A 24,081-nucleotide genomic window follows, 5' to 3' on the forward strand; every position below is an offset into this window, starting at 1 on the left:
GTCTCACTTGTCCTACTCCAAAGCCTGGACATTTAGGTAGATACCTATCGTAACATAGGCCAGTCACAGTCTGAAGAGTGAAATGGGATTCTTCCTAATAATGGTTGAATAAGAAAATTCCCACCACCCTGCATGTGCTCATATATTTTAATATCTAGCCCCTCGTTCTTTGAGATTATGGAACCTTTAGGAGGTGGAACCTTGCTGAAGGACGTACATCAGTGGGATAGGATTTGAGGGTTTGTAGCCCTGCCCGACACTCCTGATCTCTCTACTACTTCCTGCTCCTAGGACCTCACCATTATGGACTCTCTCCCCCCTTCAAACTGTAAGCTAAACATAACTTTCTACTGTGAGTTGCTCTTAGTCATGGTATTTTAAAATAACAAAAAAGTAACTAATACACTAATGTTTTCAGAATTGACTCAAGAAATCAAAAGGCAGAGTGGTTTAGAGATAAAGAGACAATGGTTACAGGGAAAGAAGGGGCAGCAAAGACACACAGTATCACAGTCCTCTTTTGGATAATTCTATAATCAGGCAATTTTTGTTTAATTAAAAATCCCATACCCTTTATTCCCAGGCCAGAAATGGGCCAAAGGTTCAAAGTTATATACAAGTTATCTTCATTTATTTCTAAGGAGTCATATAGCTGTGAAAGCAACAAGGATGGTGTCCAGAACTGGGATCCTTTACAACAAGGAGACCACAACCATTCAGTTACTCACAGGGAACACAGCAGGCCCATACTGGAAGGTGCTGGGGAGGCCCGGGACCCCTGTGTAGTATGGCAGGCTGGTGTAACTATATCCAGGAGGCAGCGCCGGGTTCAGGAATGTCTGCTGCGTGGTGTGGTGAGTCTGCGTCTGGTTCTGTTGGGGTTGGGCCAAGGTTGTGGCTGGGGCTGGGGAGGAGGCATCCCCACGGCCGAACTTGGTGAGGTCGCCTATGAAAAGAAGGGCAGCTGTACACTCTATAATGTACAGAGGCTCCCAGAATGAACCCCCCCCCCCACAATGTTCCTCTGCCAACTTGTTTTCTATTGTCTCTATTGCACCTTTGTTTCTCCAAAGCTTGAAGGACAACAATAGTTGAGGGAAAATGAAAAGACAATGATAGGTGAGTTATGTAAAAACAAACAAAAATCAGCCAGATGGGATGGCTGCACACATCTTTAAACCCAGCCTTCAGGAGACAGAGGCAGGTGAATCTCTTTGAGTTTGAAGGCTAGCCTGGTCTACGGAGTCAGTGCTAGGACAGCCAGGGCTATACAGAGAAACCCTGTCTTGAAAAACCAGAAACCAAAACCAAACCAAACTCCCCCCTCAAAACAAAACCCCAAAACAACAACAAAACAAAATCAACAAACAAAACTATTCAATCATACTTCCAGGGGAAAGGTGGACTAGCCAAAAAACAAAACAAAAATCCCACTAAAGTTAGAAGTCTAGCTCAGTACTAGAACTTATGCTTAGCATGGTGAAAATCTGCATCAAATATCCAGAACCGTAAGTCTGGAAATAAGTCAACAGAAAGTGATAATATAAAAAGATGTCACAGGCACATATTTATAATAGAATTATGAAACTTCCAGCCTTGATTCATCACATCCATGACAATAGGGGCTGGGAAGAAAAAAATTCACAATTATGCCAAAAATCTTATTTATGGAACCCTTCTTGCTACTAATCATGTTTCTACCTCCAATCCCAATACATCTCCCTGTATTCACTCTATCCCAATCGTACCAGAGTAAGGGTTGCTGGCCAGGCTACCATCCCTCCCAGTAAGTGGAGTGGTGGGTGTGGGAAACGGGATACTGTAGTAATCCTAGAACCAAAATAAGAGAGCAGAGATTAAATTCCACTCACTCTTTATCGTAAAAACCACAAAGATGAATAGAAGCATGAGACTGTTGGAGAATTACAAACTACTCAGTTACCAATTGAAACATGAGATTGTTGGAGTATTACAAACTACCCAGTTACTGATTTAAAAAGCTTAGAACTCATAAACTCCTATTAATCTTGCATACACTGTTCCCCCTGGCCTGCCATGAATAGTCAGACAAGGTCTACGGATATGCTCACTGAGTACACATTAAGGTCTAGCAGGACTAACAGGGTTTAATCTTATACAGAACTTCTCGGCTAATTTTGAGAAAACAGATTCTTCTTTCTCCTGACGTGCTTAAGAAGCCGAGTGTGGAGATTGACTCAGTAGGTAAGAGTGCTTACTACTTTGATCTCCAGCATCCATGTAAAAAGGTGGGTATGACCATGGGCATGCTATACTAGTAGCAAGTAGAGTATGTGGGTTGATGGGCAAAGTGATAAAAACAGGATACACTCAATATCCTCCTTTGGCATCGGCAGGCATATGTATTGCATGAGAGGCAGAGGCAGGTGGCTCTTTAGAGTTTGAGACCAGGATAGTCTCAAACAAATTCTAGGCCAGCCAAGGCTACATAGTTATAGCTATGTAGACTGAGTGGTGGGATTAAAGGCACGTGTCACTACACTCAGCTCCTGTCTTAAAACAACAAAGGCTGTGTGTGGTGGTACTCTCTAAAATCCCAGCATTTTAAGATTCTGAAGGCTGAAGCATGACAATCACCAAGGCCAGATATACCCTTGTGAGATTCTGCATCAATACAACATAATGTGGTCCAGTTGATGCAGTCTTATAAATCTAACTACTACCACCAAGTTTTAGGCCATCCTAAGATAAAAAGTGAGTTCAGCACCAGCCTGAGCAATTCAGTCAAACTAAAAGCTCTAAAGTATAGCATGTGCCTAAAATGCAAGAGGTCCTAGGTTTGACTACTGGCACTACACAAGTCTTAAGAATGGCTGGGTATTGTGACCCATTCCTTTAATTCTAGTACTCAAGAGGCAGAGACAGGCAGATCTCTGTGAGTTTGGGGCCAGAGTGCTCTATAAATGGAGTTCTAGGACAGCTAGAGAGAAACACACAGAAACCCTGTCTCTAAAACCAAACCAACCAAACCACCAAATAAAAAAACCCTAAGACATTAAAAATGTAAAGGTTGAAAGTACACCATTTTGGGGATTCAGGAGAACTCATAAGTAAAGAAGAAAGATAAGGAGAGACAGAGAAAAAAATTATGAAAAACCAGAGAGGTTGGATGTGGTGCCACATGCCTTTGGTCCTAGTACTTAGTATTCATAGCTAGGACTACATAGAAAGACCACCAACAAGCAAGACAAGGGCCTTTGCCTAAAACGAATAAACACACACACCCCTTTACCTATGCTATAACACATCATCATTGTAAATGTTTAGTCCTAGATACTTAGGAAACTGAGGAAAGACAATATGAGGTCCAGTAGTTTGGCGCTAGCCTGGAAAACGTGGTGAGACACCTCTCCAATTATTCAAAAGAAAGGGTAGGAATACAGCTGAGCAGTAGAGTACCTACCTAGCATGCATTAATTAAGTTCTAGGTTCAACCATAAGGGTCTCAAACAACAATAATAAAACAGAACAGAAAATTGATGTTGATAGGAAGCATGTTAACAGTTTTATTATTCCATTTGAGCTGTAGCTATGTCACATGTGTTTTCGTACCCTGATTCAATTTCCAGTATATATGCATATATAATAAGATATATGGGTGTGGGGGGGAAGACAGACAGACAGCTAGGTTTGTGACAATGACTGAACATCTGAGACTCCTTCTATCAGTTTTGTTTGGTTTTTTTCCCCCTGAAAGAAAGGAGGTAATGTAGCCCAAGCTGGTCTTGAATTCCCTATATAATGGAGGCATGTTTTGAACTCTTGGCTTTCCTGCCTCCACTTCTCACAAGCTGGGATTACAGACATGAGCCACAAGTGATTTCCATGTTAATTTTAATGTTTTTGCCTGGAGGAAGTGGCGCATGCCATTAATCCCAACACTGAGGAGGCAGAGGCAGAGGCAGGTAAATTTTTGTCAGTTTGAGGCCAGCCTAATCTACAGAGTGAGTGCAAAGACAGCCAAGGCTACACAGTGAAACCCTGCCTCAATGTACCTACCCCAACTCCTCAATTTAGTATTCTTTTCCAATTTCTATCTCACATACTTACCAATGGAAATCTTGTCTGGAGCATCTGTAAATCATCATAACCATATACTTGTGGCTGCAAGACAGGCATTAATAACATTAATAGGAACTAGTCATGATGGTAGCAAAAGGCAAGATAGAACATATATTGTCATTGTTAGAACAAGGCAGATTATTTCCTTCTGTTTTCTTTAAATGAAAAGTAATAAAATATAAAGAGATTAAATGCTTCATGAAAGGTCTTAAAGCTTTCCTGAAACTACACACTATATAAAGACTAGGCTGACATCAGGGCACTTGTAGGGGAAAATGAGTAGATTCAAGTACATCAACAGCCAGCTTTAATTTATATTGAGCAGTCACTGTCTCTTGCAGTCTTTGAAACTTGGGTTGAAATTTGAAGGATTCACATTTTATTCTTATTTTCTTGTATTTCTAGGTACAAAGTGTTACTGTTAAAAAGTATTCAATGTGGGGGCTATCAACTCTTATGAGCACTGGCTGCTCTTCCAGAGGAAACAGGTTTGATTCGCAGCATCCACAAGTGGATGTACACTCATCTGTAACTCCAGTTCAAGGGAATCCAATGTTCTTTTTCTGCCCTCCAGGGGAACCAAGTACACACATATATACAAAGCACTCATAAACATGGAAATACATTTTAAAAAAAGTATGTAATGTGGGGCTAGAGAGATGGCTCAGTGGTTAAGAGCACTTGTTCTTGCAAAGGATGCAGTTCAGTTGCCAGGGCCCACAAGACAACTCATTACCATGAGTAATTCTAGTTCTAAGTTCAATGCTCTCTTCTGACCTCTATACCTATCTACCTTTGGATAGTGCACATTCAGAACACATGCAGAACATTCATACATGTAAAAAAAAAAAAAAAGATATTAAGTAGGAAGGAGGAAGTGCTGGGAAGAAGATAAGTTCAAGAAGGAATGAGAGGAAAAAAGAATAGAAGGGTGGTTATGATCAAAATATTATAGATATGTATGAAACTGCCAATTAATAAAAGGTACTAAAATAAACAAAAACAAAAGGCAGGCCCTGGAGGCTTATGCTCTTAAACCCAACTCTCGGGAGACAAGAAACAGATCTTTGAAAGTTCTAGGTCATTACAAAGTGAGACCTCAACTCAAAAGATAAAAGATAAAAAAGTTAAAGAGTGAAATTTGGATATTTCATCTATCTATTATCTAAGCTTCTTCCCTATGATAAGAGTAAGTGGCTTTTTTATTTTGTTTTGAGATATGTCTCACTGTGTAGTGCTAACTGGCCTAGAATACAGCTGGGTGACCAGGCTGGCCTTGAACTCAAAATATCGACTTGCCTCTGCCTCTACAGTGTTGGGATGTTTAATGTCACCACACTTGGCTGAAGAAATTGAAATTTCTTTCCTGGCCCAAAAAAATGGAATTTTTTATGTAGACCAGACTGGGCTTAAACTTCACAGAGCATAGTGGCAGGATTAAGGGCACTTGACAATACTCCCAGCAAAAATAGGTGTTTTTAAATAGAATTTTTATAAATATTATTCATTTTAGTGGATTTGAATACTTAAAGCTGACAGCTGAGGTAGTTCTGGACTTGAGTTCTAAATAGGTCAAAAAAGTAACGATCTAAAGATGTAGAGAAGCAATAGCAATATAGAAAACAACCAAGAAATTACATACTCTGGCCTTTGATGCTCAAGATCCAGCTCGTACTTCATACAAAATAAATGCTCAGTAAAGGGCCTTGTCTAAGTTTAGTCCTTCCTCCACAAAAACTATTATATTTTGAAGGGTGGAACCTGGAGAGTTCTCAAGAGCACTGGCTGCTCTTCAATAGAAACCAAGTTTGATTCCCAGCACACACATGGAGGTGTCTACAATTGTCTATAACTTGAGTTCCAGGGGATCCAATGATAGCCTCCACAGGCACCAGGCACACTATGGTGTATATAACATACATGTAAACAAAACCCCCAAATATATAAAAGCAAACAAATACACGAACCCTGTTACTTTTTTTTGGCTAGTGATATAGCTTAGCAGGTAAGGTACTTGCCACCAAACAATGCAAGCCAAACTGAAACCTGAATAAAGGTGAAAAGGAAACTCCAGTTTTCTCCAATCTTAGCACGCACGCGCGCACACACACACACAAATTTAAAACCCGTTTGCCCAAATGTACCATTCATTTATTCTGCTTTAATTATTGTCTTCCATCTGAATCTAGAACTACAAAGAAGAGTTACAGCATCCTCACTTTGTGGAGAAGATCCTTCAGCCCCACTTACCGGGTAGGCATGTAACAGCCCTGGAGCCATAATATATGGATTAGGCAACAATGGCGGGACTCCAGGAGGAAGGTTGGGAGGAGCTTTTCCTGAAAGAGAACATTTTTATGTTGTCATAAAATTTACTATCTCCTCCATTCCAGAAGAATGCCAGCCACCTAGACAAAGCTACCTGAAGTTGTAGCAACTGAGCTTCGAGTTGAGGCTGTGACAGTAGAGTTGCTGCCCAGGCTAAGGCCCAGACTACTGCCACTATTCAGACTGGAGGAGACACTGACCACTGGGGGAGGTGCAGAGACAGTGCTGGATGTGGTAGAGAAAGTGCTGGAGGAAGAATGCAGATTTGCCTCACTCTCCACACTTGTATGCTTCAAAGGGAAACAGTAGAAAATAAAAGAAACAATGATTAGCAACAGGTTAGAGAAGATAAGCAATGTATGACCTCATCAAATCTGAAATTAAAGAAAGCCATCCTAGGGTACCAGGATTCCCTCTGACAAGATAAAAGAAAATTTCTAGCTACACGTTCCTCACAATTGCCCATTGACCATCATCACTTAGTTCAGGAAAACAGCAAAGTAGGTGGGGACAAATTCCACAGGGATGAATGACATCAATTAGTAAGGGGGAAAACCTTAGAACTAAGAAGTGTATCACAGCCTTCTTTTCCACACTTTGCTTCACTAGTTCAACTTAGAAAACTAAAATATAAGCTGGAAGAAAGTACCAGCTTTGACTTTAAAACTAGAATTTGGTAGTTTTGGAATAAGACTCCTAAGAAAGCTTTAGCCCTCACAGCTTTTCCTAGGCTCCTATAAACTTAACACCTTTCCCTAAGTAACCCTAGCTTAATTCTTCAAAAAGGAGTTAAAACCACAAAGTAATTCACTTTCATAAAGATATCCTGCTTCATACTATTTTAGAGACTTATATTTAAGCATTTCCCAGGCTAAGAACAGAAATAATTATACCAGTTTAATGACATAATTTTTGTAGGAATTTAATCCAAGGCTTTATCCCTGTTAATGATGTATTCTATCACTGAACTATATCTTTTTTTTTTTTCCCCTTGGAGACAGGATTGATCTGTGTAGCCCTGGCTGTCGTGGAACTCACTCTGTAGACCAGGCTGGCCTTGAACTCAGAGATGTACCTGCTTTTGCATCCAAAATATTGGGATTAAAGATGTGTGAGTATACCTCCATTTAAAAAAAAAAAAAAAGTGTACGCTGTTCTGCACTTAACAGAGAACATGAAGCCCCTGCCTATTTTCTGTGAAAAGGAAAAAGCAGACTTTTAGTTATGCTCCATAACTGCAAAACATCTGTAGACTTTTGGCTTCCCAATATCCTTTTTTTTACTCCTTTTCCTAAAAACTCAGTTGAGCCATAAAGAAAATTTCAAGTATGTCCTACTGCGTGAGCCAGGTGTGCTAAATGTATGCCTGTAATCCCAATACTAGAGAGGCAGAGGCAAGGGAAACTTCAAAATCAGTCCACACAGAGTTTGAGCACTATATAGCAAGATCCTGACTCAACAGAGAGAAGAAATGCCAACCATCCAACCAACTAAAACAACAAATTATATTAAGTGGGACAATCTTAGGGATAGGAAATTAAAAACATGAACTATACACTTCCTCTCAAGCATCATACTTACCAAAAGAGTGGATGTTGAAGTACGCCCAGAAGACGTTGATGAAGAAAGGGTATTCTGCTGTGTAGATAATGCACTATAAGGGAGAAACGGTTGCCATTAGCCATTAACACAATGTTATGGTTTTACCTGACCTAGAACTCCAATAAGGAATCACCACAAGAACAAAACAAAACACAAAACACAGAAAAAAGAACAAGATGTCTGAGATCATACTGACATATACAATGGCTAGTTTTCAAGGCTATGAACAATGAAAGCAAGAACACTTCCACAAAAGCAGGGGAAATAGTCTCCAACAGGTAGCGTGATGAAGACCAGACCAGATGGCTCTGTTACTGAAACTCACAAACCCAACTAAATTCTTACCCCAAATTACCTGCTATGTTGTGTGGTGGTGGTATTTGGAATCTCCTCACCATGGCTCAAGCCACTCAAGGAGGATGAATGCTGATTGGCTGTCGTCAGTAAGGAAGCTGCAGGTACTGTTTCATTGAGAGAGGGTATACTAGACGTGGAAGGTGATTCAGATTTCACTGCAGAGCCTGTAGCACCTGAAAATAGGAAAAGATTTCCCTTCATCAGAAACCAGGCAATGTCTACGAGTAAAGAAACACCACGGTCCTCAACTACTTGAAAACAAAAAAAAGTAGGAGTTATTATGTTGAGCACAATTCTTTTTGGACTGCAGAAAAGGTGGTCATGGTAGACTGCTTATATCAGGCCCTGGGTTCCATTCCTATCACCACATAAATCACCTGATAACTTGAGTCTGATTACAAAATCCCAGCAGAGAATGAGAATAGACTCCTGAAAAGTTTTCTCTGACTTCATGAGTGCCCATATATGTTAGTCCATGCCTATGATCTAACTCATGGGAAGCTAACACAGAACAATCACCCTGATTTTCAGAGGACTATGGCTACAGCATGAACATATGTTTCAAAAAACCAAATATGGTTGGAGAGATGGCTTAGCAGTTAAGAGCGAAGGCTTTTCTACCAGAGGATCTGGGTTTGATTCCCAGCACCTGCAAAGGATGTGTGCATCTCCAGTTCCCAGAGAATCTGGCACTTTCGTATAGACATAAATTCAGGCAAAACACCAATGTCCTTAAAAAATATGGTTTTTTTTTTTTTTTTAAGATATGGGGCTAGACAGATGGCTCAGCAGTTAAGAGCACTCAATTCTTCCAGAGGACCCAGATTTCCAACAATACACATGGCATTTGCGACCAGTTTCAGGGAAGCTGACACCTTCTTCTGACCTTCACAAGCACCAGGCACATACTTGGTACACAGACACTCACACAGGCCAGCACCCATACACATAAAACAAAACAAAACAAAAAGCTCAAAAGATAGAGAACTTGAAAGTTGACAACCATGATACATACATTTGTAAGGCTGAGTATTCAAGGTCAGTTTGTGTCACAGCAAGAGTCTTTATAAATTAATGGCCCAGAGGTTAACAAGGGCTGCTCTTCCTTAGGACCCAGGTTCAATTCCTAGCACCGAAATGGCAGCTCAGAGCTGTCTATAATACAAGTTTGAAGACACCCTGTGTTCTCTTCTGGCATCTTCAAGCACCAGGTACTCATGTGTTACACATGTACACATTCCAACACACACACACAGAGCTGAGCGCAGTGGCACATGTCTTTAATTTCAACACTTGGGAGGCAGAAGTAGGCAAATCGCTTGTGAATTTGAGGCCAGCTTGGTCTACACAACAGGGTCCTACCTTACAAAAAAGGAACAACACTACATCAACATTGAGGAAACCGACTAAAACCAAAAGGAGAAGGCCTGGAAAACACTTACCTTCAACAGATTGCGTGGTCTGTAACTGCGTGGCCTGCACAGAGCTGAAACCATTCTGGAGAGAAGAAAAAAAAAAAAAGCAAAAAAAAAAAAAGCAAGAACAGACAAGTTTGTAAGAGAGATGTTATCAGTCAATTTGGTCAAATAGATTTTAGGGAACCTGGAAAGATGGCTCAGCTGTTAAGAGCCTGGATTACCCACAAAGAGCACCGGAGTTCAATTCCTAGCACACATATTAGACAGCTCACAATCACCTGTAACTTCACTCCAGGGATTCTAATGGCTCTAGCTTCTTAGAGTACCAGCAGTCATATGTACACAGCCACTACCACCACCCAATTTCTAAAATAATTCTTAAGACCCATTCTGCTAGACAGGTACTCCAAACCATCTTAGGTATATGTTATCCCTTTTATCACAGTAAAGTAGATTTACTAATATATATGCACCCTGAAGTTTAGCAATCAGATCTTCCATGAGGAAAGGACAGGTATTTGAGACAGTTTTTGCCATAACCAACAAATCTTTATTGCAAAGAGAAATGTTCTGACTCTTGAGGCTCCTCCACATTTGCTGAAAATAACGTTTAGTTTTACCAATCACAGAAATGTGCTTTTGTCAGCATCTCAGTCGGCACCTCCAAGACTGTAGCACCATTTCCAGAAAAGTGAAACATTAATATTAGAGGGACTTTTACCCACTACTTTGCTAATCAAGGCCCAGGGAATCATTAAGCAACTACCTTAGCCTGAGTCAGGTCCTTTTGGGGTGACGAAGAGATGGAGCTGGGATATCGCCGCGTCTGTGTGGATCTCTGTTCATATAGAGGGCCCTGAGCATTATTTTGGGAGGTATAAGTTGTCGACTGAATCGGGCCACTCTGATAACCAGACTCCTGACTCTGATTAGATGAAACTGTAGATGAAGACTCACTGTGGAAAAGAAAAAAGAAAAATCTTAGGAAATGACAATGATTATCTATTGGAATAAAATAATTAGCTTATGAAAAGACAAAATCAGGCTATTGTGAGGCTGAAGCGCTTAGTGCATCCCTACACATCATACCATGGAACCCGGGAACAAGGAAAGTCATCTTTTGATCAATCTCATTTTAGGAAATTGTTCTAGGATCTACTGAAAACCTTATCAAACATCACTGGTAGAATTTCCCAGAGGGGGGAAAACAATTTTTAAATTATGCTTCAAAGATATTCTTAGCTGGGCAGTGGTGGTGCACACCTTTAATCTCAGGACTTGGGAGGCAGAGACAGGCAAATGCCTGAATTGAGACCAGCATGGTCTACATAGTGAGGACAGCCAGGGCTACACAGTGAAATTCCATCTTGAAAAATCAAAAACAGAAACTTCTTAGACTTATGTATACCAGTGTTTTATTCACATGTATACCTATATATCATGTGCATCCTGAAACCTGGATTATTGAAGGTTGTAAACTAACATGTGGATGCTGAAAATCAAGTTGTCAACATGGTCAACAAGTGAACTTAACCACCAGGCCATTTCTCCAGCAATCCCGTTTGAGGCAGGTTGTCACTAGCCCTCATTGGCTTTGAACCTCCTGAGTGCAAGGACTGAGTGTACCACAATGCCCAGCCTATCTTTCTGAAGTTTCTTAACTAAAATGTTTCTGTTCCAATAGTAGATCATCACTAGTTTCTGTAACAGCATCTGTTCTCATCTCATATTTCCCCTACTCCCATGAGCCACAACAATCATCCAGAAAAATTTACATAAAATCTTTATATGCATCAGTGGTAATTATGACTCAACTGATCTGATCTGACTAAAGCCAGATATCTGTATTAAGGAAAAATAGATTGTCTATGTATAAGATGGCTTTCCTTGATAACTACCAGGAGATAGAAAAGATTCTTTTCATTTAATTTTATGGTTTTTTTTTTTAAATTTTAATTGTTTTTCCTGAGTTCATCTTTTATTACTTTTTACAGACATGGTCCTATAACAAATAAAGCACTTTTCACTGCAGGAGATGTGTTAGCAGTGCTGTATTTTAACTGTCAGAATCATATAAACCTTGAGAAGCTAGGAAGATGCCTAGTACAGCATTAGCCATGTAACAAAGAAGACCTGATCTGACACTGAACACCTAATAAAATCTAGGAAGAAGACATTTATGATCTCAGTACACTGGGGAAGTGGAGACAGGAAGGTTCCTGGACCTTACTGGCTAGCCAAATTGGTCTAGTGAGCTCCAGGTTCAGTGAGAGATCCTGACTCAGAAAATGAAGTGGAGAGTGACTGAGAGAGACACCTGATATTGACCCTGGCCTCCAAAAGCATGTGTGTCTGCACATACACATATTAAAAAACAAAAACAAAAACTGAGCTTAGACATTCTAGAAGTACCTAAATGGCATTTATCTAAATGTTTAAATCATAGATAATCCTAGTAACAATGCATTTCTTTAAAAGCACACAACAAAATGCTATGATCGACTACTTTTATCCAGTCAGAGATATTGGCCTCTCCAGAGTTGAAGAAATAAGCACAAAACTAAGCTACCAAAAGAGGTCTTCTGGGTGATGATTCCTCTACCTGGCCGTGCTGGTATACAGGCTACTAGGAGCCTGGCTTGAAGAGGCGCTCGTGGTGGGGGTGGACTCATAATCAGAAAGGACAGGCTCTGATCCAAACTGCAATGCCCCAAACTGCAGATTTAGCCCTGAGATATCTGCTGAGCCAGGCATCTCCACAGCCAGAGCAGGAATCTATGAAAAAGGTTAAAAAAAAAATGTAGCTGTTTAATACAATCTTTTTGTAGAAATAAATTTTCCTTCCACCTTTACATTTCCAAACAAACTCTTAAAAAATCTTATCCTGAATTTCCATAACCTCCTTGCCTTAAAACAGCATCTCCCTGGACAGCTCAAGTACCTTAGACGTCAAGGAGGTTTTCTTCTTTTGCTGTTTCAGTTTCTGCTGAGCCGGCTGAGGGCTGGAGGATTGGTTGTCTGAAGACCCCGGAGACATCTGTGGAGCCGAGGTGGATTTGCTTGGCAGAGGAGAAGAGGGGGGAGGAGGTGCGGCTGTCGAGGTAGCCACTGCAGGTGGCTTCTCTTGAAGGAATACCTCCATCATAGTTGAAGATGGGGTGAATGCCTGGCGCTTTGTAAAAGGACTGTGCACTGTCGAATCATTTGCGCTCTTCAAATCTAAAAGAAAAAACACAATACGCATGAGCCAGTGAAAGATATGTTCCAAGGAAATATTATTGTCCTATACTAGTACTAGGAATAAGACTTTCAAGATTCAAGAACTCCAGCTAGCAAAATAGCCCAGTGCATAAATATTCTTGCCGCTTAAATTTTTTGTTTATTTGACATATGCTAAAGTTTTTTGGGAAGAACCTCAGTTGAGAAAATTTCTCTGATCGTTGGCAAGACTTGAGGGAATTTTCTTAAAAACAAACAAAACAAGTATTTATTTTATGCACACAGAAGTTTTGTCCACATCTATGTCTAATGTACTTGCCCAGTCTCCATGAAACCCTGGGGCCACAATTTATTATTGTAAGCCACCACATGGGTGCTAGAATTGAATCCAGAATATTTGGAAGAACAGCAACTGTTCTTAATTGCTGAGCCATCCATCTCTCCAGCCCCTGAATTTTCTTCTGCCCTCCACTCCTCCTTTGTCTCTGACACACACACACACACACACACACACACCCCTTCCTTTTGTTCCATTTTTTTTTTGGGGGGGGGGGGGCGTTGAGACAGTCTCTTTATAGCATTGGGAGTCCTAATAAAATTTCCAGTGTAGATCATGCTGTCCTAGTCTTCAACTTAAGAGATCCACCTGTCTGTGTCAGAATGCTGGGATTAAAAGTATCCATCACATCTGGCCTGTATTTTCATGATTAATAACTGAAATAAGGAGGCTGTGCAAGAAAATAAACTAAACAAACTATGGCAAGCCAGTAAGCAGAGTTCCTCCATGGTCTCCGTTTTAGTTCCAGCTTCCAACTTTTCCTACCTTGCCTTCCTTAAAACCCAACTAAATTCTTTCTTCCCTAATTTACTTTTAGTCATGTCTTTATCACAGAAATAGAAGCACATTAAGACATGTACCATGGCATACACAACCCATGTATTAATTCATCCAACTATCCAGCTACCCAAATTTTATATAATCAGATCCTTTCAAAACACAATCATTCAATAATTTCTGTACTTCAGCACAGCTTAATAAAATCAATAGCTAGGTAGTTGTAGTGCACACCCTTTTTCCCATCACTCAGGAGGCAGAGGCAGGCAGAACTGAATTCAAAACCAGCCTAGTCTACAGAGTGAGCGTGAGGACAGTCAAGGCTACAGAGAAACCCTGTTTTAAAAAGAAACAAAAACAAAAACAAGAACAAAAAACAATAAAAAACAAAACAAACAAGCAAACAAACAAAAAACCCCAAAAAACAACAAAAACAAAACCTAAAAAAACCAATACCATTGCCCTGCCTGTATATGTCACATATCTACAAATTATCCAAATTTAAAGTATAAAATTCTAAGATGGCCACAGCCATCAAAGTGAAGATAAATCAAAGAAGAATTTAGGGCCAGGTAAGGTGTCTCAGTCACTAAAGTGCTGTGCAATATCTATGTGAAAAAGATCCTTAGGGTATGCTGGCTGTTAAGATTCAAGAGGCCAGGTGAACAAGGTCTTAGTGATGCCCACCTTTAATCCCAGCACTCAGAAGGCAGAGATAAGCCAATCTCTAACATGGAGGCCAGCCTGGTCTACCCAGGAAGTTTGAGAGCAGCAAGGGCACCATCACACAAACACACAAAATCAAAAGAGAATTCTCTCAAAATCCCAGTTTAATAAAGAAATAGAACTAAAGTTAAATTCAATTGTATAGCTTCAAATTTCGGTATAACTTTCTGAACTCAGATTATCCAGTTCTTTGCTATCTTCTAGACAATAAATCTCTTATGTGTAAAAGATTTAAGTCACCCATCAACGTACCATACTGCACCAGTGATGGTGATTGTGTTGTTGAGCCCATATCCCAAGAGGAGGTGGTGGTGCTTCCAGATTGAGAATGTTGAGCTGCCAGTTGAGCAAGGGCCTGCGCAGTCTTGAACTGCTCCAAGAACTGGGAACCTGTTGTACTGCCACCTTTAGCTTCCCCAACGTCACCAAATCCTTTCCCCAACATGCTCACCTACAGATCAACAGAGATAAGAGATGTTTATTACTGGCAACCTTGCTCAGCTTACAAAGACAGACCTAAAGTCAACACATAAGAATGCTACTCACAGAATGCCTGTAGTCCCAGGTACTACAGAGAAGTTTAAAACCAGACCAAGTATACTATATTATTAGGAGCATACATTCTAGAGTCACAATACCTATATTCAAATACTGAGTGTGTCTTTTTGGAAAAATTCCTAACTGAAATTGGAGTAAAAATAGTACACATCATAAAGCTGTAGGAAGCTTATTTAAGGGCAAGCATAGTGATACACGTCTGAAATCCTAGTTCACAGAAACTTGAAGCAGAAAGAATACAATTTAAGGCTAGCATAAACTACATGGAGAGATCCCATCTCAAAGAATACATAAAACAGTAAATTTAAGCACTTGGGAAGCAAGAAGATAAATGAGTTTGAAGCCAGTATGGGATACATAGACAATGAATTGACTATTGAGAGACATTATAATCGACCACAACTCTTTCCACAGTGATAAACCTTTATTAAGTGGAGAATATTCTAAACTTTCACATTTTCAAATCAACCAGTACTTGACAATAATCTAATAAAATTATTACAAAGATGACTAAAGTATATATATCAGATGGTATAGTAGTGTACAAAGAACTAGAATTGGTTCCCAGCACTATATAAACTGATCACATGCCTGGAATACTTAACGCTTGCAAAGCTAAGTAGAGAATTGTAAGTTCAAAGTCCTCAAGCATGATGAAATATGCTGCCTTTAATTCCAACACTTAGAAGGCAGAGACAAGAGGATCCCTGTGATTTTCAGGCCAGTCTAGGCTATACAATGAGACCCTTTTCTCAAAAACAAAACAAAAATCATCCAAGGTCAACCTCAGCCATAATGAGTGGTGAGCTCAAGGCCAGCCTGAACTATGAGACCATGATTCAAAACAAACAAATAAATGGGTGAATAACTAAATAAAACAAAAAGCAAAACATAAAAGGAAGGTAATCAAAAGCCAGAGGCCAGGGAACTAAAAGGCACAAAAGGGAGAACTATTATTGTTTTGAAAAATGGACCAATGGGCCTAACAAATTAAATTTAAAAACTATATATGCTGTCAGTTTTAGTCAGAAGATTCTGGCAATGGGTAGTGGTAAAACAAAACAAACAAACAAAAAACAAAACAAAAGTAGAAGAAGGACTAGATAAACAAAGAAAAGGAGCCAGGACAGGGGTCGGGGAGGGATGTGTGCAAATCTTTGATCTCAGCACCCAGGGGTAGGCGTCAAGGGCCAGCATGGTCTACATACAAAATTCTAAGACAGACATGGCTACAAAGAGCAATCTTGTCTTTATAGACAAACAAACAAACAAACAAACAAACACAAGGCGCAGTGCGCATACCTTTAACCACAACAAGAAGGGATTAGAGGCTGGAGGAACTCAAGTCAATTTGAGGCCAAGCTGGCCTACATAGGGAATTCCATTATAGACAGAACAACATAAAGAAATCATGTTTCAAAAAACTGAAGAGAGTGAGGAGAGCTTGGATCAAAAGAGGCTAAGGAAAGAACAAGTGTAATCAAAATGAACTATATATATGAAAATGTCACTGCCTACTATGTAAATCAATGTTAGTAAGACATTTAAAAACAAAATTAATTTATATTAAGCAACTCAAAACAGCACTTGGGTGGCAGAGGCAGGTGGATTTCTGAGTTCAAGGCCAGCCTGGTCTACAGAGTGAGTTCCAGGACATCCAGGGCTATACAGAGAAACCCTGTCTCGAAAAGCCCCCCCCCCCCCCAAAAAAACTCAAAACAAAACTAACCAACTGGAACCTCGTTTGAATATTATTAACTAGTACTACTAAATTTTAAGGAAAATTGATCTTTTTTTTGGTTTTTCGAGACAGGGTTTCTCTGTGTAGCCCTGGCTGTCCTGGAACTCACTCTGTAGACCAGGCTGGCCTCGAACTCAGAAATCTGCCTGCCTCTGCCTCCCAAGTGCTGGGATTAAAGGCATGTGCCACCACCGCCCGGCCTGGAAAATTGATCTTTTAACATTTATTCTCAATGAAAAAGAATGAAGAGGGTTAGTTCAGTTAGGAGACTGCTTGCCAACCATGCACAAGCACTGTATTTCATTCACAGTCCCATAAAAAAACAGGTTATGTTGGCACATGCCTATAATCCCAGTCCCCAGAAGTTAAAAGACTAGAGGTACTCTTCCACTATACAATGAGTCTGAGGCCAGCCTCAGACATTTAACACCATGCCACAATAAATAAGTAAAAATAACAGTGAAAGAAAAGAAATTAGCCTGGGCATGAGCACATGCCTCTAAATCTCTGCATTCAGGAGGCAAAAACTCAAGTTTGAAGCCAGTAAGTAAGGCTAGTCAGTGAGTTTCAAGCTAGCTAGAGTCACATTAATTTCTCTTAAAAACAACAACAAACAACTACTGGTGTCTATTTCCTTACTCATCTGCCTAAGTCCTCACAAGACAAAAGCAAGCAAAAGGAAGGGATAACCATAATGTGGAAGCATGATTGAATTCTAAAACAGATAAAAGACAACCAATCAAATTCTAAATAATTAAACAATTGGGTAGATGTTTAAAACTATTTAGCTATGATTTGAATATATAGCAATACAAACAAACCCAGAAACTTCTGATTGGAATATTGGAGCATTTATTCCACTTATTTAATTTTAGGAAATAAGGTACTGTATGATCTGAGAATTAAAAATAAGCCAAGCAGTACAGGTGTCTTTTGCTACTTTTCTCCATCCTTTTTCTTCTTTCTTTTCAACCTCCTAACACTGGATAGGAGAGGGATAGAGAGGAAAGTAAAGAGATTGCTGAATAAAGAAAAGGGAAGACATTATCGTTAGACTACTTCCAGTTGATTAGGGCCATGGAGTTTGGGACAAACTTGAGACAAGTCTGATCTTTGCATTAAGGGTATCTAATTTCTTCTTGTTGTTTCTTCTTACCACATGACTACTTAACTGTGACCAACATCAAGCAATACCCCAACAACAAGCCACCTCACCTCTTGAGGTCCCAGCATTTATGTAACCTCTAAAAAGTTCCCAGATTTCCAAACATCACACAATTGAGGAAACTATCTGCAACTGGCAAAATCATACCCCCAAAGACCAGGAGACAAATCATAGTTGTTGTGAATAATCTGAATCAACACCATATTCCATACCTGGGTTTAAAGCAAAAACATTCTTACAAAACTACAAAATTGTCACTACAGAGCAGCTGGACATGATGCCCATGTTTTTACTCCCAGAGGACTAGCCTACACAATGAGAGTCTTACAATCCTTGATAAAGGAATGGTCACATGTATGTGTTTGCTGGGATTAGTGTAATGGTTTGTTCCATATTTACCATGCTATGATGAGAAAATGTATTCCCTGAAGCAGGCTGTGATATGGCATTCTGCTTCGAATTACTGAACACCAGAGGCTGGGCCAGGGAAGGCGCCTGAGATGGATCCAAATTAGATGAATCGTTCTCCATTGAAGATGGTGTCTTCCCCAACAGAACAGCAAGGTCAATTCTAGTTTGGGAAAGAAAGGGAACTTTATATGAATGAACATTCTTATATACCCTGCAAACTTAGATCATGGTTAAATCAGCATGAAGGCTATTTTCTGATGTTATAGTCTTATAAAGTCCTAATATGTTACATTATTCATTCAATGATAATACTAATTTAACAAAGTACTAAATCTTCGGGAGTTTTTTTTGGGGGGAGGGCGCGTCTCTTTAAAACAGTCTTACTATTTATGTTTCTCTTGCCTTAGTATCCCACGTACTCAAATTATAAGCATAGGCCATAACATACTCAAAAATTTTAGGGGGATAAGTTTTCACTATGTAGCTCTAACTAGCTTCGAACTCACTGAGAGCCACCTGCCTTTCTCTCTCAAGTACTAAGACTAAAGATCATCACACTTGACATTCCACTCTGAATATCAAATTCTAATAATTGAATAATTAGAAATTTAAAACTAGCTACGATTTTAATACATAATACTTACCAATTTCTGAAATATAAGACCATATACTTAGCTGAGCATGCTGGTGCAAACACCAACACAGAGGACTAATGTAAGAGAACGTCTGCAAGTTTAAGGACAACCTGGCCTAAATAGCAAAATTCTGTCTCAAAACAACAAAACACCATAGATCTTATTACTAGCACCCTTAAATGGATTTAGAACAGAGAAGGTTTTAGAAGTTTTCCCTAAATTTCAAAGTTTACCTATGATATAAACAAAATATGGGGTTGATGTGTAGGTCAATAGTATAGTGTAAGCCTAGCATTCACAAGGATCTAAAATCACCTCCAGGTGCTCATCAAAAAGAGAAAAAGAAATTAAAAATATTGCCCTATTACAAAGACTTTCAGCAACACCTGAGTTTATGTTAAAGTAGTGACCCAAGGTAGAACGACTAAAATAGAGGGAGAAAGAAAATATTCAGCTTTTTCCAGGTTCACCCATGTCCAAGAGAGAATAAGCCTTTTAAATAAAATACCACCAACTGATGGTTTAGCAAATTCTGTGTACATTAACTCAACAGTTATTAAATATTCAAAATTGGAGGATTGGAGAGATGGCTCAGCAGTTAAAAGCACTGACTGCTCTTCCACAGATTTTGAGTTCAATTCCCAGGAACCACATGGTGGCTCACAACCATTTGTAATGGGATCTGATGCACACCAGAAGAGGCTGTTCTCAGTGATAGTGTACTTATATACATAAAATAAATAATACTTTGAAAAAAAAAAGAAAGAACCTATCAGTTTAAAAAAGGTACACTCAATTACACACTTGCCTCTGACCAGCAGTGATTGTCACATTCTCCGCAGGCAGAGGCACTGAAGAGACATTAGAGGCAGTAAAGATCTTGGTCTCAGAAAGCTGGAAAAAAAAAGAAATCAGTTACTCCTGGTGTCAGAAATTTGCCACAGGTAAGGTAAATTCAGTACAAAAAAGAAGGAAACTTTATAAAAAACAAAAACAAAAAACTACCCTGAGGAATACTGGATGGGTTGATCTCAAGTCTGCTTAATAGTTTTATCCAAGCAAGGAATAGAACCAAAGAACACAATGAAACACAACAGAGTCATATCATATCAGACTGAACTCACAGGAAGGCTATCTCTGCGCTAGACACATACATTGAAGAAACTCCTTTTTATTTTCTCATTATAAATCCCAACTCCTACCTCTACCCAAAGGACATTTATCTTCCACCATTTTCTCTCCCTCAATGAAAGGAAAAGCATGACCAAGATGAAGAAAGAAAAAATGTTAATTTCTGGCTATTGAGCAGTTCAGGTCTCAGTGCTGGTCAAATGTCTTTTCAGGAATCTCAGCTATATGCAAATTTTGCACTAATACTGACTACATTATACTTGTAAGGCATCTAATTAGGTAACCAATTACAGGGGATAACTTTTCTTCCTAAATAAGAAGCTGAATTAGGTTTGTTTTCTTCATTTCTTGATCAAAATCTCTTTGGTAATGAATAGAAAACCCACTGTATCCCAAATATATTCCTTACTAAAATAAACCAAATTTCAGAATGTAAAACTTGTTCATTCACATTCACAAAGCGATTTAGCTCAGCTACAAAAGAAAATCATAACCCTGTGATGCTGGTGCACTGGAATGTTTTGAAATCTAAGACTGACAACAAAAGCAATCTGACAAAGCTACCTTACCTATCTATATATAAAGGAAAGCAAATTTAAAATACTAAAATAAGTTTATCCACAATCACTGAAAACCACAATTCACAGCAAAAGTTTCACTGTGACCAGTTAAAATTCTTTTTACTTAGGTAATATTCAAGAAAATTCTTTATAAACCACCCATCTACAAGTTTTCTAAGAGTCAAGGTGGCAGATACCCAACTGGATAGTCATTTCAATTACAGAGTTGGGCACTTGTTAGTTAAAACGTTTCACAGCCAACTGGATTTTAAACTTAAGGTTTAGGTACCATAACTATCCACTGCCAATTCGTTACAGGACTTGATACCAAATAATGCAACAGCTCCAAATACAGTAGAATGACACTAGCAGCTGCTACTCAATGTAATACCTACTATCTGCTTAACTAAAAATGATTTTTCTGCAGTGATAGGATTTGAATGCAAGATTCTCACACATACTAGACAAGCATTCTACCATTTAGTCGTTCCCAGTCCTAATTCCATTGTTGGTACCCTACCCAACCGGTCTATCTTCCTGGGTCAATCTGACAATCAGGTATTGGACTTACACACCTGCACTTGCCCTTTCCATAGTGTGGTTCCACAGAGTCCTGTCCATGCCCAGTCTCCTTCATATAACATATGTGAAATGTTCTGGTTCAGAACACTATTTTGGATGTAAAAGTTTTAAGTCAGAATCTTAGCAGTGATTTTGAAAGGCAGAAATATATCCATTTTCTATCCCTAAACACAACTTAGGGATAGAATACATTAGGTAAGGACTAGCCCAAGAATACTTACATCTTCATTCCAATCTTCAGTTCCCCACTCTTCTGTTGCAGTTCTCCATGCACCTAGGATTGGAGGGGAAAAAAAAAAGGTAAAATAAATTTAAGTGTCATAAAACATGTTCAGACAACATTACTACATTAACATTTTGACAAGCAATAGTATGATTATTAGATTTTAGCAAACAGAAAAGAAGTTGTTGACTTCAGAGATAGGGAAAGACTGTTTTAGATACACCAAAGTAAAAAGGTTTTAATAAGATTATGATTTCATAGCCAACTGGTTACAGAGCTGTAACAGGAGTGGATGAGATACACAAGAGGACATACATATAAATACATCCATCCATCCAAGACCCTTTACTACCCTCCTCCCTGCCAATATTTAACATGCCATGCAGTATCTTTAAAAACCTCATCTTTGTCTTAGCAGTAATTTAATGAGATGATAGCAACTAATTTAAAACAGAACATGCAAGCTGTATCTATTTATTTTGTATAAAAAGAAACAAAACCAAACTCAAAATAATGCAAAGATAAACAAAACCAGTGGTAGAAAACTACAAAAAGTTTGCACATGTTTAGTGAAAGGAAAATAAGTAGGTTTGGAAGCTGAACAAGGGAAACAGACAAAAGGACCTCTCTGTTATTAGAAAGGAACAACAACAACAATAACAACAACAAAAAAGATCAGCACAAGTCAAGTTCATGTGTCTTACTAGGTTAAACCAAGTAACTATATAGGGAATGCTGCGTAGACTTGCTCTTTTGGGGGATACAAAGCAAAATTAAAATCAACTATGTACAACAGCTATTATCCTAATCCTATTTATAAAGAATATAGAGTCTGATCTGCCAAGGGTATTGCACAGACTATTAAGGAAATCATTTTCCCCTGATAAAAGTTCTATATACAATCAGCCCATGTCTATATATTTACCTGGGCACCTTTGTTTTTTTCTCTCTGGGTCTGTGTGTTATGTATGTTTATACATGTAGACACAATGTTGTTTGTGCTGGTAGGTAGAAACTAGATGTTGATTTCAAGAATTTTCTGTGTCACTTTGTTTTACTGAGGCAGGGTCTCTGGCTCAACCTGAAGCTGATCTCATTGGGGTAGTCTAGCTGCCAGCTTGCACAGAGGATCCCATCTCCTCCCACGTTCTGGCCTCTATATCCGTATGACTTACAAGTGGTGAGAATGTAAATTCCAGTCCTCATGCTTGGACAGCAAGAGATTTATCAATTCTAATACTCCCCTTTTTTTTCCTCACAATTTTTTGTCTCACACATACATATCTCAGAAAGAAATATCTCATAAGAACATTTTTGAGAAATAGAATTCTTTTCTTCTACCAGAACATCAATGTAAGATTTTATCTCTACCAGAAACTAGAACTACCCTCCACCCCTTTTTTTAAAGGCTAGAACTTATATGAGTAACTCTTGAGGCTTCCACAAGAATTAACAAGTGGTTGCCGAGTATGGTGACAAGTCCTTTTAATCCCAAAACTCAGGAGGTTGAGAATGTCCTCCAGGACAACTTGGTCTATTCAGCAAATTCCAGGCCTGCCAAGGCTGCAAAGTGAAATTCTGTCTCAAAGTAAAAACAAGAAAGCTAATAAATGGTTGAGTATGCCTCCTTCCAATACTTCAAAGGTGACACAAGAACATCAAAAACCTGAGGGCATGAGAGATGGTTCAGTAGGTAAAGCATGAGAACCTGAGTTCAAATGCCAACATCAACATAGAAGTTGGGCATAGGTTGGGCATTTGGTTCAGTGGGAGCACGCTTGCTTAGAGTGCACAAAACCCTGGATTTGATTACAAGCATCATAAAACAAAACAAAGCAAAGAGGCATGAGTCGAATGCTAGTACCAGGAAAGCAGAACAGGAGAATTACTGGGGCTTGCTGGCCAGCTAGCCTAATTGAATTGGTGAACTTCAGGTGCATTCAGAGAACAAGAAGGTAGCAACAGATTAATAAAGATACTGATCAAGGTGCATACATACACACATGGAGACAAATATGAGCATGCCTGTCTGCACACAGATGCTTGATGCCAACCTAGTGGTCTACATAGTAAGAATCTATCTCATTAAAGAGAAAAAGGGAAAAAAATTCTAACAGCTACAAAACAACTTAAAACTTTCAAAATATTTGTTAATAGAAACTATCTTCTACAGGGAAATACAAGTCACAAATCATATCCTCTTACTCTTACAGTTCTTTCCTTTCTCCTCACTGAAATCTGTAATAAATGGAAGCCCAAATGAGTTAGGACTTAATATAATATAATCCTGGAGTTAAAACTGTCTAAATAGTTACCTAACATATGTTCTTTGTGCAAGAATTCTTATTCTGTACTCTGGTGACTTGATATAGATACTAGAGCTTGATGCATTCCTGTAAGGAAGCCAGTAACAGTACGATAAAATGGTCTAAAAAACTTAGGGTTTACATTCCCACAGCACAAAGCTCAGTTAATGTAAATGCCAAATA

At 39.0% G+C, this 24,081-nt stretch overlaps 1 protein-coding gene and 1 non-coding gene across 29 annotated transcripts in view; both read right to left on the bottom strand.

Moving 5' to 3' along the window:
* The window catches only part of Ubap2l (ubiquitin associated protein 2 like), a 54,416-nt gene that overhangs the window by 8,484 nt on the left and 21,851 nt on the right, over positions 1-24,081 (bottom strand). For all 28 annotated transcript variants that reach the window (XM_028753164.1, XM_028753163.1, XM_028753165.1 and 25 more), the window contains 15 exons: positions 21,591-21,643; positions 19,905-19,990; positions 18,450-18,621; positions 14,839-15,037; positions 12,748-13,025; positions 12,409-12,581; positions 10,573-10,762; positions 9,831-9,885; positions 8,387-8,561; positions 8,011-8,083; positions 6,524-6,719; positions 6,352-6,440; positions 4,090-4,143; positions 1,749-1,830; positions 729-946 (listed from right to left, as the gene is read on the bottom strand). In XM_028753164.1, the coding sequence (XP_028608997.1) occupies positions 729-946; positions 1,749-1,830; positions 4,090-4,143; positions 6,352-6,440; positions 6,524-6,719; positions 8,011-8,083; positions 8,387-8,561; positions 9,831-9,885; positions 10,573-10,762; positions 12,409-12,581; positions 12,748-13,025; positions 14,839-15,037; positions 18,450-18,621; positions 19,905-19,990; positions 21,591-21,643 (2,093 nt within the window). The remainder of the gene's footprint in view (positions 1-728; positions 947-1,748; positions 1,831-4,089; positions 4,144-6,351; positions 6,441-6,523; positions 6,720-8,010; positions 8,084-8,386; positions 8,562-9,830; positions 9,886-10,572; positions 10,763-12,408; positions 12,582-12,747; positions 13,026-14,838; positions 15,038-18,449; positions 18,622-19,904; positions 19,991-21,590; positions 21,644-24,081) is intronic.
* Positions 1,957-2,088, bottom strand: LOC114609122. The gene has a single exon (XR_003709464.1). It is a non-coding gene; the product is annotated as a small nucleolar RNA SNORA58 (small nucleolar RNA).

Source organism: Grammomys surdaster, unplaced genomic scaffold, assembly GCF_004785775.1.
Source record: "Grammomys surdaster isolate TR1022 unplaced genomic scaffold, NIH_TR_1.0 125946, whole genome shotgun sequence".
In the NCBI taxonomy this organism is placed as follows: domain Eukaryota; kingdom Metazoa; phylum Chordata; class Mammalia; order Rodentia; family Muridae; genus Grammomys; species Grammomys surdaster.